Raw genomic sequence first — 19,515 nt, 5'->3', positions numbered from 1 at the left:
ATTTTAACCAACGACCCTAGTACTGCCAGGCGGAAGTGCTAACCAATTAGCCACTATGCTGCCCAAGTCATATTTTTAGGAATACAAGGAGTGTAAGAATTTGACCTACTATCAGCCTCTAGCAATCTACTGTAAAAGAAGCAGCAGGAAAGATCAGAATGACAGATAAATGAGTTTGTTGGTCTGCTGCTTCTTCTTTATTGTTAGGGCACAAGCTAGGGGAGGAAAAAGAATATATTATCCCAACATTTCATAATTCTGATATGTGCCTATTGTACCATGTACTTGTATGAAAGGTTATCCTGTTATTTTTGTATTGCTTCCTTTGAGTGAAACCCCTGCTGTTCCTGTCATTCCCTCTGCTTTCCTATTTAAAACTGATCACACTGTGCTCTCCTGTCTAGTGTGGTCAGTTTTAAGTGATCTGGCTGTGCTGAGAACTCAGTCTTCTCTCCTCCAATGATCAGACTTGTGCTGACACCCCCACCCTCACTGTCACAGGGAAGATCACTGTGATGTCATTTCTCCTTACCCAGCTCTCTAAGCTCCTTATGCAGCAGAGAACAGAGCAAATGTTTTGCCTTTCACTTCTATTTTAAACTGAATGGGTTGCATTACAAAGGGAGGGTTCACATATACTTTACCTGTAACAAAAACAAAAATATGTCTTCTACCCTGCCAGACAGGGCTTTGTTGTGTGGCAGAGCTGTGTAAATTTAAAGACTGAATAGATAAAAATACAAATCCTTTGCCAGATAAAACAGCCCCCAAAATGTATTTAATCCGTGTATATATTTGTTTGCCTAGAATTTAGCTTTAAAGAGCAACTCCAGGAATTACATTTTTGGCATACTTACATTTGGCCAGGTTGGCTTAATACAAGTATGCATATTGGATATCCAGAGGGCACTGGAGATGCTGTAAGTTACTGTAGTAGACCATGACTTCTTCACTTGCTCGGCACCTCTGCCATTATATTTCAAATAATACAAGACATTCTCTGATTGGAAAAAATGGGGATCACAATCTTCACCTCAACCAATCAAAAAACACCTTGGGAAGCTGCTTACACAGAATACAGAAACTGAAGGCTCTTACTTTATGTAGCGCAGGCTACTACGGTGATATACAGCATCCCCAGGTATCCCCTGGATAACAGATATGTGTACTTACATACTGGCCCAATGTAAGTATAAAAAAAAAAATATAATTCCTTCAAGTCCAAAATTTACCTTCATCACTGCAATGGATTTTATATAGAACATAATACACTTAGGAAGGCGTTGCTTATTTTAAGCAGCATTTTCAAGGAACTGCATTTTGCATAATGACACAAAATATATAGTAACCTGATAGGAAAATACCCACAGTACATGCCAGGTGCTTAAATAATATCGTAAGCATATTAGATTTAGAGCTCAGTAAGTATACCTAGACTGCCAAACCCTATTACATATGGCTGTTTGGTTTAGAAAAAAACTTTCTATGTATATTCCTCATACCTTTCCATTAAGGATTGAGGAGAGTAAACATCTGCTTTTAATTATTTTGGATTTGGGAACGAAATAATGCAAAAAATATGTTTGTTTTCTGAGCAGCCAGACCCAAATCTGTAGTCTCTGAGTGTAGGGAAGTGTATAAAAAAAATGTTAAAACAAAAAAGCGAGTTAAACTGCTTTGTGGGTTGAGGGGTAGATTTTCCTCTGATTTCTACCAACTTTGCATTTTGAGATGGTAAAACCATTTTTTATGATATATTCTTGTAGCATATGTAATTTAAAGCAACTGATAGGCTACAGAAATCTCATGTCTATTCACAGATCAGTGATACACACACTGGCTGTTTGGATGTTCATCTGAATGCTGAATGTTTAGGGCATTCGGCTTGGATGAACATGACAACATCCAGCTGTCAATGGTTGCTAAGGAAGCAGCAGCTGCTTGCAGACACAAAATCTTTATCGACCACTGGCATCACCAAGCCCATTCACTTACATGGCAGGCAGGGGTGGACTGACAACTCATGGGGCCCCGGGCAATAGGGGATCATGGGGCCCCTGTGTCCTTGCCCAAACTCAAAAAAGCCTATGAAAAAGGTACCAGGGGCCATTTCTCTTGGTGGGTAGGATAATATATTGGATATATAGCAATCTTCTAGAAAAACTGCAAAATTGTTTGACTTCACCCAGACCAACAAATACACAAAACGAATGCCGAAGATACAAAATTAATTCCAAAAATAAATTGGTTCAACATAACGAATATGACTAAATTAAATTTTTCAATGAATAAATGCATTGTAAACTAAACAAAAATTTTCAGTGCAGGGGTGGACTGACAACTCATGGGGCCCCCGGGCAATAGGGGATCATGGGGCCCCTGTGTCCTTGCCCAAACTCAAAAAAGCCTATGAAAAAGGTACCAGGGGCATCTCATGGGGCCCCCTACTGACCCCGGGCCCTCGGCAGTGCCCGAGTTTCAAAATGGTCAGTCCGCCCCTGATGGCAGGGAATCCCCGCAGATGGGCGGGTACATCATTTTCTAAATATAGCCACACAGCCATATTTGGGAACTGCTGTCAATTGTTGTTAAGGAAGCAACGACTGCTAGCAGCTGCCACATCCTTACCAACCACTGATGTCTCCTTGGCCCATTCATTTACGTGGGCTGAGAATGAAGCCTTACATTATTGCCTAAATATGGTCACATGGCCGTATTTGGGCATTGATGTCTCCACTATCTCCATCCCTTCCTTTATATAGGCAATAACAGCTCAGGGAGCTGTCATTTGGCTAGTGTCACATTGGCAATCAATTGTGTGTGGTGGGTCATCAGGTTTTTCTTTTCTGCTGTATTTTCTGTATTTTTGTTTTTAATAAAGAACTTGTCAAAGGTTTGGGTGTCTTTATTTATAGGCTATGACCTTTTTTTACTATGTATCCCATACCCATTCTTGTAAATAAGGAGGGCTCCCATAGTATGAAAGGGAACGTCCGCATTACAATAAGCCTTTTGTCTGCAGATCCCCGAACAATTGGGAAAAGTTTGGGGGAAGAGGCCCTTGTCCTCATCAACATGGGGACAAGGTGCTTTGCCAGGGTACACCCCTTTCCTGGCCAGCGAGGCTGCCTGTTCAGATTAAGAGCCTGGTATGCATTTTTAGGGGGACCTCATACATTGTATGTGTGTGTGTAGTCCCTCTTAAAATCTGTACCAGATCTGAAGAGTCTGGTATGGATTTCCTGGGGGACCTCACACTTTTCTTTGTTTTTCTGTGTGAGGTACTGCCTCAAAGAATCTGGTAATTTTTTTTTTTTTTTGGAGGGGTGCTCTCTGTGGTTTTAAACCCAGATATCTGTTCCTTCTGGAAAGGGCACACCACCAGCAACCACTTTACTATGTACAAAATGCTTAAAATACTGTTACTTGTATCTTTTTAAAATCTTTCTTTCTAGGTCATGTGATCAGCTTGGCCTGCGTCAGGGTGGAGCAGTGCATGACATGCCCTTTGACATCGCTGCAAGTATTGCGTACCCTTCTTTCCAGACCACTTGGAGCCAAGTATGTGGTCTGTCAGGCATCTGATCCACCTACCTAAAGGTGATAGCAACACTGCAAAGGAGGCCCTAAAGAACAACAAGACAATTAAAGGAAAGCTTTGTGTGAAAAATTAGAGAGATAACTAACAAAGTTTTAACTAATGTTTATACTTTTTTTTCTTTATGGGGGTTTAGAACTACTTACCAATTGTATACAGTGAGGTATCATGCCAAACATACTGAAAAATAGATTTTGTGTTTGAATACATTTTAAATTAGTATTAAAGTGTATCTATGATTAAATGTGAAGTCATGCATTCTTTTTCATATTGCATTTCAAATATTTCTAGCCTATTCTTGTTTTACTTACCACAGTGTAAAACATCTGTCACTGCAGAGACATACAGGAAACAATTGTTTCTTGTGTGTCCTATTAACACCGCAACATAGGTTAGTGCTGCGCTGCAGCGTGCTGTGATAACATGTAGACATGCTGCATTTTATTGCAGCCCACTTTGTGGAATAACACTGTAATGTAAGGCAGTGAAGCTTGCTGCCCTACATTGCAGTGAATGAAATGTACACTTCACATAAAGTTTATTCAAAATAAAAAGAGCCGTGTGATGTGCTGAATTGTGCACCACACCATGCAGAGCCGTTGTATCTGTTAATCACTCCAGCAGCTCTGCGTTATGTGGAAATGTTCCCTAGTCAGCTATTTGTTAAAATTGTGCTTTCAGTTTACAACTTTCAATACCGTGGGCTCCTGCTCTCTGAGTTTTGCTTATCTGAACTTTACAGAAAGATGTTAACATTGGACAGTGCAGTCTCCAGCCTCCTAGTTTGGAGAAGGGAGGAGGGAGGAGCAGGAAAGTGACTTGCAATCTTATGCTACAGGGCTGTGTGTTTCTATTATTGCACACAGTCAGGGCTGCTGTTAGAAACCATGGGGCCCCATGCAGCCAACTTGACAGGGCCCTCCACCCCAAGAAAAACAGTTTACTATGCTCTATTTATGAATGAACACAGTGAGTGATCAGTACCGATCAGTTATTGTGTTCATTCAGGAAAGGAAGGGGATGGTAAATGTGACTTATTTACCAGACCCTTCCCCTACTCTCCATCCTGAAGGATCCTATTATGTGCTTGTAGCTGCTGGTGGGAAGGAGCGGAGGGAAGTCGGCAGCGCTGCAAGGGTGGGGGCACAAAGGAGGAACTGGCAGGGTGAAAAGTATGGTGAACAGGTAGGGTGATGGGTACAGTGAGGGGGCAATTACTGGAACTGATCCCCTGTATGGCTTACTCTGCAGCAGCTGAAAGCAAGCAGAAGGGAGAGGAGAAGAAGCCAGATTTCAGCTGCTGCAAGGAGAGCCATGCAGGGGATCGGTTCCAGTAATTGCCCCTACTGCCATATTGATCACCCTCCCTGCCCACATCTGATTCCAGCTGCCTGGGCCCCCCTGCTGGCCTGGGCCCCATACAGGAGGACTGGTGGTACCCCCTTATCCACAGCCCTGCACACAATGTAGGGGGACATAACTTTAGCCCCTGCATGCAAGGGTGAGTCCATAGGACTCTGCAAGAAAACAGAGACACCCTGAAACACAAAAACCTGGGGCAGCGGTCATGTCACAAGCTTAAATAAGAATGTAGGCAAGGAATAAGATAACCACTTGACCTCCGGAAGATTTACCCCCCTTCCTGACCAGGCCATTTCTTGAGATACGGGACTGCATTTTTTTTAACTGACAATTGTGCAGTCATGCAATGCTGTACATAAATTACATTTGTCATTTTTTTCCCACAAATAGAGCTTTCTTTTGGTGGTATTTGATCACCACTGGGTTTTTTATTTTTTGCGCTATAAACAAAAAAAAGGCTGAACATTTTGAAACAAACACAATATTTTCTACTTTCTTCTATATAACATTGGGAATAAAAAAAACTACAAAATCAAATTGCTTCATAAATTTAGGCCATTATGTATTCTGCTACATATTTTTTGGTGAAAAAAAATCCCAATAACCGTATATTGATTGGTGTGCGCAAAAGTTATAGTGTCTACCCTATTCCCTGCTCTGCCTATTGCTGCTGACAGGACACAGCTCTGCCTTGTTTACATAGGCAGAGCTGCATTCTGTCAGTCTCCTAGAAAATCAGAGAGTGCCATCGCTCATCTATTCGCCGGCACCTGCTGATCGTCTTCTGCTGTGAAAAATCACAGCAGAAGCAGCGCGCCGGTGGCACATGCATGGACCCGTGACCAGGAAGTGCAGAATCATGTTATATACATGAATTTGAACAACATGACTGCCCTGTAGCAGTGTATCTGCTATGGGGTGGCCGGCAAATGAATAAAGAAGCTGTATACTCAGTAAGTGACTAAATCAGCTGCTGAAAGTGCTTAAAGCATCTACTATCACTTTAAGATAATGGTAGACATAAGAGGGTGGTCAAACCCAGCTCTTTAGTAAATAAGTAGTAAATAAAATAAACATTACATTTTTCTGATTTGTACGTTTTGCCCCAAAGACATGGAATCTTCTCCCCTGCTAAGCCTGTAATCCTATGTCTGACAACAGATTAATACAGGTGTAGTAAGGCAGTAATGATCATAGACCAGTGTACTATATAACAGTATATACTTACAAGGGTTACCCAGAGCTTTAATAACATAAGTGACTACAGAACACTGAAACTGTTGAATTGTCTGCTGTCAGCCCAAGCCGCTGATTATCCAGCCATATACAGGGAGGGTAAGTGGAGGTTATCTTTGATTCAGACTGTGTTCCCTGCGGAGGAATGGGATTTGCCACTTTTGAAAGCCTCACGCTTAAGTGGGGGCATTAACTCTCCCCATGAGACCAGGCCTCTTCTGTTTTCCTGTACTCTGAGTAACAAATTTCTCCAGAATTTACAGCTCTGAACGGCTTAATACCGTTCCACTAATCTCTAAATACACATTTTTCAGGTACACACAATATATGGTGACAGTTAACATTTTAATTTAAATTTAGCAACTACTGTAGCTCCTAGCAGCCGAGCGAGTCACATAGGCTTCATTCAGCTCCTAACCAGCTTGATCCTCGCAGCAAATATCTTTATTTAACAATCGTTAAAAGGCCCATATTTATGTCAGCGAATTCCCCACGTGTGCACAGAAGTGTGCTTTGTGTTAGGATTTAGGGCTGATGAGAATGGTAGAGGAATAATTCCTTCTAAATCATTTGAAAGTAAACTGATACATAGATTTAAGGAGGAGAACCCTCATGCACAGTGCTGCATAAAGAATGTGCCGGTTATTAGGCCAAAAAACGAAAGTTAGCAAAGAAAATTGATGGAAACCTCTTGTGTCACATAAATAAATAAAGGTATGTTATAGCTCCTCTGGGATACTTTTCACCCCTTGCCCACTACTCTCTCCCACCCTCTCTGACTGATCCCATAAAAAAAAAACTAAATCCCCTTTTTAACTTACCTGAAACTGCTAAGACTTCACCAGCTTAGGTCTACTCCTCTTCTGTTTGGATTCCAAACTTTTGATTGGACGGCTGCTGGCAGGGTCATCACAAGTAGCGTCAGGAGACTGGTGGTCTCAGGGCGCCATCACAGCCCACCAAACCTGGATGGGACCTGGATGGGGAATTTAGATGTGTATTTCTGCTTTCACCAGGTAAGGGGGTTAAAAGAAGTATCAGGATAGGTTAGAGCAGGGTGGTAGGGATTTGTTGTAAAAAAAAGTACCTCCTCACCCCCTACTTTAACCCCATAGACTCTGCACTAGAATGCTTCAACTGTCTACATTGCATGTGGTTAAAGAGCACTTGCGGAGCAGCCTCATTCACTTAAATGAGTCAGGCGGTAGTGCTCACCAAGAGTGACAGGGGGTATAATTCCTGCCACAAAGCAGGGCATTGCGTCTGTGGCATGTATACACCCCTGTCTCTGCAGCTATAGTGGGAGTGGTTGATGCTTGGACAGAAAAACCACAGTTCAACCGCTGGGTTTTACTGTCCAGCAACTGCTTATGTGAACAAGCCCTTATAATTTTTTTTCCTTAGAAACTAGCCACAGAGTGGAAAAACCTGTCACCTACCCTTCTCTGTGGAAGCAGTAGTCTCTCTGCAAAGGTCCAGCATGACCCTTGCTGAACCAGTTTTATAGCTTTGCAATCAGCAAAGTCCATCTTACCCACTGATTGAAGAGCTCTGGCTCTGAATCAGCAGGAGGTGCCCCCTAACACTAGAGGCCAGTTTGTAAGTGGACCTTTACATTGGTGGTAAGTGGAAAATTATCATATTGCACTGGTGGTCAGTGTAGTTGGTAAATCAATTTCCAATTGTTCCCTGCTCATGAGACCCCTGGGGAACACTGGTTGAAAAAGGCTGCTATAGAGCTTGTATATTTTGTCACTTGTCCAGTTACTCCACTGGGTGCTTTCCTAACATACCATAAGCATACTGACAGGACCGTTGGCTTCTGATCAGACTGGTTGGAAGTAAAATTGGGAGTTAAGTGCAACAATGGGTTAAAATGAAATCATTGCACCGATCCTTAGGAATGAGCTGATGTTTATTCAAAGCATAAAGCCCATGAAACGCTGGGCCCTTAATGTATCTTAAAGGCGATTATGCTTTTTGTCAAGTCGTAGAGATGTATACACATATGTGCTATCCCTGCAACTACTTATCCTTAATTTCATGAATGAAGTACAGTAAATTAATGAAATGACTGAGCTGACTTTTAAGTAAAGTCCACGCTAAGCTGAAAAAAATCCAATGTTGTTTTAAAGACGGCTAAACAATTCTAAATGCACATACCTGAATCATTAACTCAGCCAAGGGTGCGTGTTGTAACTGAATGCGGGGTGATACATTGCAAACATATGGAAGAAGCGAAATCTTACTTGAGAACAATAAAAAACAATTTAACTACTGAGCATTTCACAGTAGACAAGTCATGCTAAGAGCTGTATATAGAAGGAAAGGATTATGCTAATACTTCGAAAAAGCTGAAGCATATGTTTTTAGAAAGTCGTTTTTTTAAAACCAGTTTGCATGCTGATTTGCTAAATTCCGATTTTTTGCTCTTCAACTATTTTATTATTATTTCAAAATAAATTAGAAATGTTTTGGAAGAATCTTATGGGAAAAAATAAATGTTTCAGAATGTATAGAAGGGCTAGAAAACCTTTAAAGAAGAATTCCAGGTATGGCATTTTTTTACATAGTTACACTGGTCCTACCTGGACCAGTGTAACTATATATATACACCATACTTGGCTGATGCCCGTAGTAGCTGGAAATCACAGTAGGGACCACTTCTTCAGTGATCTCCACTTGCTTCTGAGTTCTGAGACGAATGGCCAGCTTGATGTATTGTGAACACAGGAGGTTGGCCGTTTAGCACAGGTGCCATTCCAAGATTATTTTGCCTTTTCTCAGTAATTGAAAAGCATTCTCTAAATTGGACAAGGTAGAGAAGTGGGGTGGTGATCTCACACCCTTCACCTTGTCCAATCAGAGAATTACATTCTGATTAAACAAGGTGAAAGGTGTGACATCACCAACCCTCTTATCTACTTTGTTCAATTTACAGAATGCTTTGCATTCATTGAGAAAATGCAAAGTGATCGTTGAATGGCGCCCTTGCTGATTGGTCAATCTCCTGTGTTCAGAATGCAGCAAAGCTGCCGGATGGCATGGGATCTAAGAGCTAGTGGAGATCACAATCGTAGACTATTACAGTGATTCCAGATCCCAGGAGGATCTCACAGGTATGGTACATCCATAGTAGCAGATCCTGCAACAGATTTATGTATGCATCAGTAAGGTGTATATGAATCTGTCACAACTCTCAAAGAACTGTCACAGGTACGCTGTAAAGCGGTGGAATTTAAGGTCTCGTTCACATCATCTAGCAATTTGGAATATCGGGCAAAATTGGCATAATGCAATACTGACTACGTTTTCAAGTCACGCAGAGATTGCTGAAAAATGGCAACCCAATGCGGTGTGATTTTGCAGCAATTGTTGAGTGACAAAACATGCGCAAATCAGGGCCAAATACACACACAAAATTATGCCTGGCTCTGCCAAAATTTGGTGCTTGAACTTTTTTGCTGGGACAAACATGCATAGGGCAGCCTATTCAAGTGTAAATCGTGTTTTAAAAAATCGGGAGCAGAAACATGTATTTCAGCTACATGTGAACAGGGACTTACAGGCAAAAGAAGCTATTTGGAGAAGTTGGGAGAGTATTAAAACGCTGCCTAAATTCATGGCGCTATATAAGTACATGTAATAAATAATAATAATGGAAACATAACCACTATAAGTTCCAGAAGATCTTAACCTCATACCGTCAGCATAATATGCATAGGCATCCACACAGAGGGTGGGCATAAATGCTGACTGTACGCATAAATGCATCAGCCTGCTCCACTGTTCTGTATTGAGAGTGCACTTGCTGTATGCTCTCAGCAGAGTAAGTTGTCACTGACAGCTGCCAGTCACCATTTACGATAACAATTTCAAGCCTAGGGTTTTAAAAAAGATCAGCACAAGGGACAGAACTTAAATTGAATGAAAAATGTCTGTTGTGCTGGTACTGGCTGTCATAGTTGAAACCAGGGGCGTGCTGACCATTTGGAAACTCAGGCACTGCCTGAGGGCCCGGGGTCAGTAGGGGGCCCCATGAGATGCCCCTGGTACCTTTTTTTCATAGGCTTTTTTGAGTATTGAGAGTGCACTTGCTGTATGCTCTCAGCAGAGTAAGTTGTCACTGACAGCTGCCAGTCACCATTTACGATAACAATTTCAAGCCTAGGGTTTTAAAAAAGATCAGCACAAGGGACAGAACTTAAATTGAATGAAAAATGTCTGTTGTGCTGGTACTGGCTGTCATAGTTGAAACCAGGGGCGGACTGACCATTTGGAAACTCAGGCACTGCCTGAGGGCCCGGGGTCAGTAGGGGGCCCCATGAGATGCCCCTGGTACCTTTTTTTCATAGGCTTTTTTGAGTTTGGGCAAGGACACAGGGTCCCCATGATCCCCTATTGCCCGGGGGCCCCATGAGTTGTCAGTCCGCCCCTGGTTGAAACCTTCTGTCCTCTTCCCCAATCCCTTGCCCCCCCCCCACCAGGCAGTACTACAGGGGTTAATATTGCCACTGGACCTGTTATAGGCACTCATCAAGCATGTTGACTATATCCTCCCTTTCCACCCCTCCTCCATTCATAGAAGCTGTATTAATCATCAATAAAAAGCACACTATAATTAGAAGATAGGTGGATGAATGAAAGGTTTGCCTCCTCCATTCATTGATAGAAACTGTAGTACAGCTTCTGTATGGAGGAGGGGGGTGGAAAAGATGAGCATAGTCAACACTCTTGATGAGTGCCCTATGATAAGGAGGTAATGAACATAGTAATAAAGCTCCATCTAGTTGCCATAATATGGTATTTTCCCAATTCACACAACTCTTATGAAAGAAGGACATCCAACCTGGAGGGAAAATAACAGATTATGTCTCCATTTATATAGTACGAATGTTCATGCAGTTTCATAGCTCTTCCAATGTTTTCTAAATACAACCTATTGTGTTGCTTTACATACTGTTGAGTACAGCTTCTTAAACTTATAAAGTGAGTTGCAGATACTCTTTAGAACAAATAAATTGAATAGCTTTCCATAAGAGTCAAAATTGTTCCAAACTGCTTCACAAATGCAGATCAAAAAACATTTACACAAACTAGACATGTGCACACTGGAAATTTTTGTTTCGTTTCCAATGCATTTATTCATTGAAGAATTTCATTTAGTCATATTCGTTATGTTGAACCAATTTATTTTTGGAATTAATTTCGTATCTTCGGCATTCGTTTTGTGTATTTGTTGGTCTGGGTGAAGTCAAACAATTTTGCAGTTTTTTTAGAAGATTGCTATATATCCAATATATTATCCTACCCACCAAGAGAAATGGCATGAACTGATTGGACAGTATCTACTGGTGTCATATGCATTCGATTAACAGATGGAAGGAAATTTGGATTAATTTGTTCCGAATCCAAATCATCAAACAAATTTGAAAATGTAAATAATTTCCCCCTGAGCCTAAATTACTATTGTGTGACGTCATCTGAGTGAAATTAATGCATTCTTTAATTTTGTTATAATTCTTTCGGATTTGTTGACATTTGTTGCTATATCCATTTGGAGTTTTGTATACATCCAAATCTCTAAAAATGAAATTTTTGTCCAAAAAATGAATCAAAACAAAATGCACATGTCTAACATAAACCATAATGACAATTTCATGATGTAGAAATAGTGGTGGAGGTTATCTGTAGGCAGAGCCTAAGACAATGTACCCAACAACGTGGGGCATCCTCAGGGACTGACAACTCATGGGGCCCCCTGGCAATAGGGGATCATGGGGCCCCTGTGTCCTTGCCCACACCCACAAAAACCTATGAAAAAACCAATGAAAGGTACCAGGAGCATCTCATGGGGCCCCCTACTGACCCCGGGCCCTCGGGCAGTGCCCGAGTGCTCGAATGGTCAGTCCGCCCTTGGGCACCCTATTTATCAGGTCCCCCATTAAGATCATCATCTCAGATCTCATGGGATTTCTGCTTCAAATCAGACATCCGTCCTCCATAAGATGAATGCTGGAGCCCACAAGAGGATAGAATTCCACTTATCAAAATCCTCTCCATCTGGAAAAGCAGTGTGATGCCACCTACAGGCTGGAGAAATATGCAGCCTGGACCTGCCTACATACCAGATTCAGATGAATGAAGAACATTAGTCATGCCCATCTAATCAGTTGCTATTGATAATGCACATCTGACAACCTTACAGTTGCCTCTAATAGTGCCTTCAGAACACACTAAAGGATGGACCTGGAATGTTCACAAGTCTGAACCAACAGTAAGGTATTACTTGGGTTTCACATATTTTATATTGCTGCCAACCAGGATCACGATACTTGCACCTTCTCATTTCCATGTTGCTATTCTAAAGCAGATTCTAAAGAATTAGAAGCTTATTACACACAGCAGCAGCAGCACACTAATATAGCCGGGTCATGGAGCCCCATATCACTTTCACACCTTAGTCACTTGCCAAGGCTGCCTTGTGAACGATCCAAGCATGTCACCCCGCCACTACCTTCTACTCAAATATTCTACAGCTATAGAAGGTGCAGCTATGCCAAAAACTCAAGGAGACTCTATTACTTTAAATAACTTTAAGAAAAATGAAGCTCTGTTCTCCTGCAGGCAAGTGTGAAGCAGGGCGCGTTTTGATCCACCATGTCTGTGCCATGCATTCACCCAGCATAAAACCCGAAAGCATGAATCTTAACCACAGCAAAATCATGCGGCTCTGAACAAGCTCGTAAGTCCTTTTAAATTATATGACTTAAAGAAGTGAAATATTTTTTTGGCGACCAAATACATTGGCCCAGTCAAATCACTGCATCCCTTATAGAGATACATTGTATGGTGTTAGTATACTGTGGTTGGGGCTAAATTTAAAGATTTCTTTTGCTTTGTTTTCTCAAGACCAAAAACATGAACTGTCCCTCCAGATACTATTGATTGTCTCTGTTTAATTTTGAGGGAAAAAAAAGAAAGAATAAAAACTTTGAGACATTATGTTTATTTTTTTTTAAGTAGTTGTATTAACATGCATACAAGAAAAAAAATAAAACTTTCTGAATTTTTTTTTTTTTTTAATTTAAGTAGAAGCAACTCAAGAAGGAAAAGCATAGACAGGTTTTTTTTTACAGAACAATGATGAATATACTGTATAGCAAAATGCAGTACTGCAGCACCACCTACTGCTGAAATGTTCAAATTACATGTTGTCATCCTAACATTGCAATTCTCAATTTGCTGACCTTCTGATGAAAATCCTTATTCCAGCAACTCAGGAAGCAGAAGTGTGATTGGAGCCTGGCAGCCAAGCATCCAACATTTTCAGAATCAGCATTAGCAGCCAGCATATTTCTTTCAGTACAGGTATCTTAAAGTGACTTTTTAGTCCACTTTCAGTTTTTAATAGTAAAATGTCTGCCAAATGTAGAGAGTAACATCTTTTTTATGATTATCTAATAGCCAGAAAAGCTTATTCTATGCACCTTGCTGATATAGTTTTATTATTACTGGAGCCCGACTTTACCTGCCTTATTGGGTAAGCTTTGGCAACTATGATTCAACTGCCTGATGGTACGGCATAAGTGTCCAGTAGTATAACTCACATTAAACAAATAGCAGAAGATGGAACGCAGTCATTAAGGGTGCACTCAAACTAGGGTGTATGTAACGTGCCCAAACATGCTTGACCCCCAAAGCATAGTTAGTTTGATTGCTCTGCACTGTGTTCAGTGTACCATGGTCTAGCCTGCTTGAAAGTGATGGTCTAGGGTATGGTTTTGTTGTACTCCAGCATGGTACACTTACGTGTAGCATGGAACACTCATGGATCACTGAGCACTTAGGGAGCACAGATTCAGGGATCACTGTTGTTTGGCTGACAGCCATGGTACAAGGCAGCTGTGCCTAGTTGGAGTACACCATAAGTCAGGCTTCAGTAACAATGTGAAACTAAACCAGAGAGGGGCATGGAAAAGGCTTTTTCTGGATACAAATTGCTTTAGTATGCTTCTAAAGATCTATGTAGTAAGCCATGGTCTTAACTTTTAAAGCAGAACTCTGAGAATATTTTTTCTCCCCATGCAGTGGGGCTGTGTCCACATTGCATGGGTTAAATAATTGTTTTGTCTAGAGGTGAACACAAAATTTATACTCACCCGATCCTTAGATCCTCTGGAAAATGGCACTCCCCCATGTACAGCGGTGGACTGTTCCTGCCGTCCTCACACCCAGAATCGGTCTATAGATGTGATGATATCAGGAACAGTCCACTGCACAAGATCGCTAGACAGCAGGGGAGAAGAAGAGGCAGGGACCAGTCTTGCACTGGGAGGATCGGCAGACTAGGTGAATATATCTCTCTTTAATATCCTAGACAAAAATAAGCAGTTAACCCATGCAGTGCGGGCAGAGCCTCACTGCATGGGAAGAAAAAATTTGCCCAGAGTTCTGCTTTAAAAGTTTATAATGAAGTATGGGTTAATTTTACAGGTTAATTTTAAAGTGAAACTAAAGTTGAAAAAGTAAAAATTATAAAGAGGCAGGCTCTTTATTGCAGAAGAGACATGCAACATCTGCGTATGTATGGGATTGAAATCCCACCCCGACCAAACAAGAAGGATGAAGATTGGCACCTGGAAAAAGCCAGAGAGAAAAGGCTGGTGAGGGATCTTGTGGGAGGTTGACTGTTGGAACGAAGGAATTGAAAAAAGGATTGCCTTTAGTTCCTCTTTAAATACAAACATTAAATACCATTCCTAATGGTTATCTGCTGATCAAATGACCAAATACTATATTACACTAATAAACGTTTCCATTTGCACAATATGAGCATATGTACTTTGATATATTCCAGCCTCTTCCATCATGGAAGCAACAACAAGATAATCAAGGAGAGAACAGCAGACCCCAAGCTAATTTGCAGAGCTTCAGCCTAATTCAGGGTCAAAGAAGTGAGAATGTTTGACTTCCAAATGTTCTAACTCTTAAACCATATTCTATAAGATCTTACCAGTATCATCCATGTATTATGGGAATCAAATAAGCATTTTTGATTACTCAAGACATAAAAAATTGAGCATACAACTTACCAAAGGCCGCAGTTCAGGGTGAGTCAGGATATAACCATTGTTGGTAATAGCAAATGCATAACCATGGATTCCCAGCTGTAATCAGAATTAAACAAACATACAAAGGTAAGCAGCTTCTCGTTGGTTTTTTATCAGAGATAAACAAATTAATATGGAATTTAGGAGCCAGTCTGTCTAATCCAGGAACCAGCAGGATTGTTTTCAGTAGCCAGCCCCAGTAACAACAGCTAGAGGAAACCCTCAAACCTTATGCGCCTGCCATAATATCAGGGCATATTGGCTACCCGACTCCTGAGATTAGTCCAGGCCTGCTATATGTCACCTGACATGATGCTTAATGAGTATCAAAATGGAGGACTATGATTCTCCTCTTCTACAGATATCACATGAACAATTGCCTAGGCATTTGGTCATATGAGCAGCACCCTAAGGAGTCTCAGAAAGGTCCATTTTAATTGTATATAAAAACTTAATCTTTTTCTGGATATCTTTTGGCTACTCCGCCCAGTTCTTATTTTGATGCGAGTTGAATATGAATGAAATGTTTTCTGACTGACTATAAAAGATCTATGAAATAAATCAGAGGCAACATACTGTCAATCTCTATCACTGCTCTCCTATGTTATCATTTCTAACATTTCTATCATTTTTAAGTGTGCACCTAAGACCTGGGCTACTGATGTTCCTGTAGTCCCATAGTCATGGTCAGGAGTCGGTCAGTGTAGTGTGTGTCCATGTGATCACTGGGGCAGTCATGATAATATCTTAACATCTTCCAAGGTTGCCACTGCTCTCAAGTTTTCTAATACGTAAAGACGAAACAGTCTCCAAAGTAATAGGTGGAACCGTCATTTCCGTCTGTTTTGTCTTTACATATTGGACAACTGGAGAGCAGAGGCAACCTTGGAAGGTGTTAAGATATTATCATGGCTGTCCCAATGATCACATGGACACTACACTGACAGACTCCTGACAATGACTGTCCATGTGTACATATTTATTTACTTTAAATGAACTTAGTAGAAGAGTGGAACACTTGAAGATCATAACTCCTTGGTGTTCATCCAGTGGCTGACTAAACGTCACCCTACTGGGTCGTCCCCAATCATTGCGTTTCAGTCTATATTACTCTTCAATAATTCTACACCACAGAAAATTTCATTTTAAGAAAATTTGTTTAATTTCTATCATTACTGGGATTAAATTGTCGTTCATTTTCAACCATGGTGAAAATAATTTGAAGGAGCAGGAGGGAAATTTTGATCTCAAATATATGTTTTTCCAATGAGACATGTGGTTTTAGTTAGGCAAATTAAATTAATTCCAAAACCAAATGTTCAGAGCAAACAAAATTTCAAACTGCATTTATCAAGCTGTTGAATGTATTGAGAATTTTCATATGAATTTTCATTTGAAAATCTACTAGTGTATACCCAGCTTAAAGCAGAGCTCCATTCTCTGGTGAAAGAAAAATAAAAGTTAGCAGCTACAAAAACTGTGGCTGCTGACTTTTTAAAAACAGCCACTCACCTGTCTCTCGATCCAGTCCTTCGCCGGCTGTCCTCTGTCCCCGGTGCCGGCATCTTAAGTGTGGGCATCGTACTGTGACAGTTTGCGGCTTCACAGCCGGGTGCCCACTGTGCATGTGCGAGTAGGGCACTGGGACTTCTGGAACCTATCACGTGTCCCAGAAGACTACGGGGAAGGGTTGAAGAACTTCTGCTTCCGATCGCCTAAGCGGTTGGAGTGGAAGTAGGCATGGGTACCTGTCAAAATGGGGTACCCGCTCCCCCTTTGCTCCCTATAGGTGCCAATTCCTAACAGGGAGCAGGGGACAAGTTGTTAAAGCTGAACTTCCTATTTTGGATGGAGATCCACTTTAGGTTTCTAATCATCAGGAAAAGATTAAATAGTAACTTCACGTTTCTTGTGAAAAAAAAAAACAACTTTTTTGTGATATATGTACATTGCAGGAATTTTATCAAACGTTGCTGCAGATTCTTGTTTCTGCTCTGAAATAAAAAGCTGTCTGTTTAGGTATGTCAATGTGCAAAGTAAATCTGAACGAAAGGGACTTTTTCATTATGAATCAGTTGATGCACTTGCGGTGTTCTAATGAGGAAGGTTGCAGTGTATGCATCCCTTTAGAAGTAATCAACCCTTTGGGAGTATTTCACCGAAAATTTAATTTTTTCTTCAGAGGATGTCTAAAATTTAGCTTGTACCTTAGTGCAGACTTATGGTAAAATCAGTGAGCCAATCACACAGGCAGGAAATTACATTTTTGGAGGTGTTCCATATACCAACTGTGTATAGAGAGCCTCCAGGTTGACATATTGGGTTCAATGTAACATCAAATTGCATTGAATTAAAATCAGAGCAATTTAGAATGGAAAAAAGGTCATTTTAATAACATTACATTGCAGTATGGTTTGTGTAGCAATTGTGTATGCTATATCATTATTTTTTTATTTTCTATTTATTTATTTTTCAACAATAGTGGAGTTACTCTTTGAAATAAAGCTTCAGTGGGAATGCTTGCTCTGTAAATGGATTATCTAGACAGGTAATGAAATGAAATGACTTAGGAGGGCTATCCTAGCGTGTTTCAGTTCAGTTGTAGTTTAAACAATTGCGGAAATGGGGTGAAAGATGTCACCTTCCTTATGCTTTCCATCAATATAGCACAGGGGTGGGAGAATCACAAAGTATATGCAATACTTTACACATCTTTCTAAAACACAATTTTCAACACATGGCTGTATTTCCTATCCATTTAAAACATTATCACCACAAACTGACACTTCTACCCTAAACAGGTGATTTTTCACAAATAAATATATTTAATACAATTACATTTGCTTTACTTTCACTGTTTTCCAAGCTTCTTTTTCTGTGTGTATGGAATATCTGCTGCTATAAAACCCCATTGTAGGTCACAATTACATCCACTGCGGACTTTCCAGAGTTTGTTTATGGAAGGTTATAAGTAAGACATATGAGGAAAAAAGCACATGTAGTTTACAACGTTTGGGGAAAGAGCCAGGCACTGCAGAACACCTGTGATCCATTCATATAGTTCTATGTCCATCTGGTTTTCCCGTGTATCCAAACGGAATGTTTTATTGAACACTCAGCAGAGAACAGGCCTGGAAAGGGGGTGCGTACGCTTAAATAATAGGGGCACATTTGATACTTGTTTATATTCTAAAGCAACACCTCCAAAATCATTTTTTATTATCTGATGACATTGATTATCCAGTCATTCAGTAAATACTAGAAAGCAAAATAAGCCACCTTTATTAACAAGTAATCCTGTGGCAGCATTCAACGCATTTCAAGATTCAAATGATTTATATGAGCAGAGAACAATCTACAAACTATTTGCCAAGAAGCTTGTGGATCAACATGGTGGCAGCATTAAATAACAGATCTTTTCCAATATCTGGGATCTTAAATGTTCAGCTCTTCCCATGATTCTTTAGAGAAGCCACAAGTAAATTCATCTACCAAGAGTTGGATTCTATTTTTGGTACAGTCCACCACTACTACCAATATAGACTGAGTGGTAACAGGGTACAGGTATGCCTTTATGGCATAGGGCAAAACCACCAAGAGTGAAATACAATTTACTATCATGTCATTTGAAAATAATTTTGACATTGTATAATTTAGCATATTAATAAACTTTAGTAATCTAGACCAGCCATTCTCAACCTAAGGTTCCTCAGAAGGTTTCTAGGGCTTTTTTGAGCAGTGGCTGGTTGACTTTCCATCTGAGGGTGGCATAAGGGGGGGGGGGCATTCTTCCCACTGGACACCCATGTAAACGGCCCTATTCACATTGTCCACCAATGAGTTCGTTTTTATCAGGAGTTCCCTGAAACCTAAAAATTAATTCAAGGGCTTCTGTTGGGTTAAAATATTGAAAAAGGCTGATCTAGAAAAACAGACCAAAGATCCTTCCATTCTAACACATTTTGCCCACCTACTGGGAGTAGGGCCAGTGTAGCCACCCTTATACAGGAATACATAATGTAACGCGTAGATACGCCAGAAGGAGGGGCCGAAGGAGTTCACGTAGTGACATCATATCCGGCGTGGGCGCCATCTTGGTGCACCTCAAACAGTGTCCACACATGCATTACACCCACAGTGTGGTGAAAACGCCGATTGATAACCGATACTATGTGAGTAAGCATTTTTATATTGAAAGGATTGTAA

At 40.7% G+C, this 19,515-nt stretch overlaps 1 protein-coding gene across 3 annotated transcripts in view; it reads right to left on the bottom strand.

The window, feature by feature from the left end:
* CACNA2D3 (calcium voltage-gated channel auxiliary subunit alpha2delta 3) overlaps nucleotides 1-19,515 on the bottom strand; it is a 1,248,789-nt gene that overhangs the window by 381,963 nt on the left and 847,311 nt on the right. For all 3 annotated transcript variants that reach the window (XM_089681870.1, XM_089681868.1, XM_089681867.1), the window contains one exon: nucleotides 15,292-15,366. In XM_089681870.1, coding sequence (XP_089537996.1) covers nucleotides 15,292-15,366 — 75 coding nt within the window. The remainder of the gene's footprint in view (nucleotides 1-15,291; nucleotides 15,367-19,515) is intronic.

The sequence above is a fragment of the Staurois parvus genome, unplaced genomic scaffold (assembly GCF_062004578.1).
Source record: "Staurois parvus isolate SC_StPar_1 unplaced genomic scaffold, SC_StPar_1.0 ptg000282l, whole genome shotgun sequence".
NCBI lineage: Eukaryota > Metazoa > Chordata > Amphibia > Anura > Ranidae > Staurois > Staurois parvus.
This window is presented reverse-complemented; position numbering and strand designations above follow the sequence as displayed.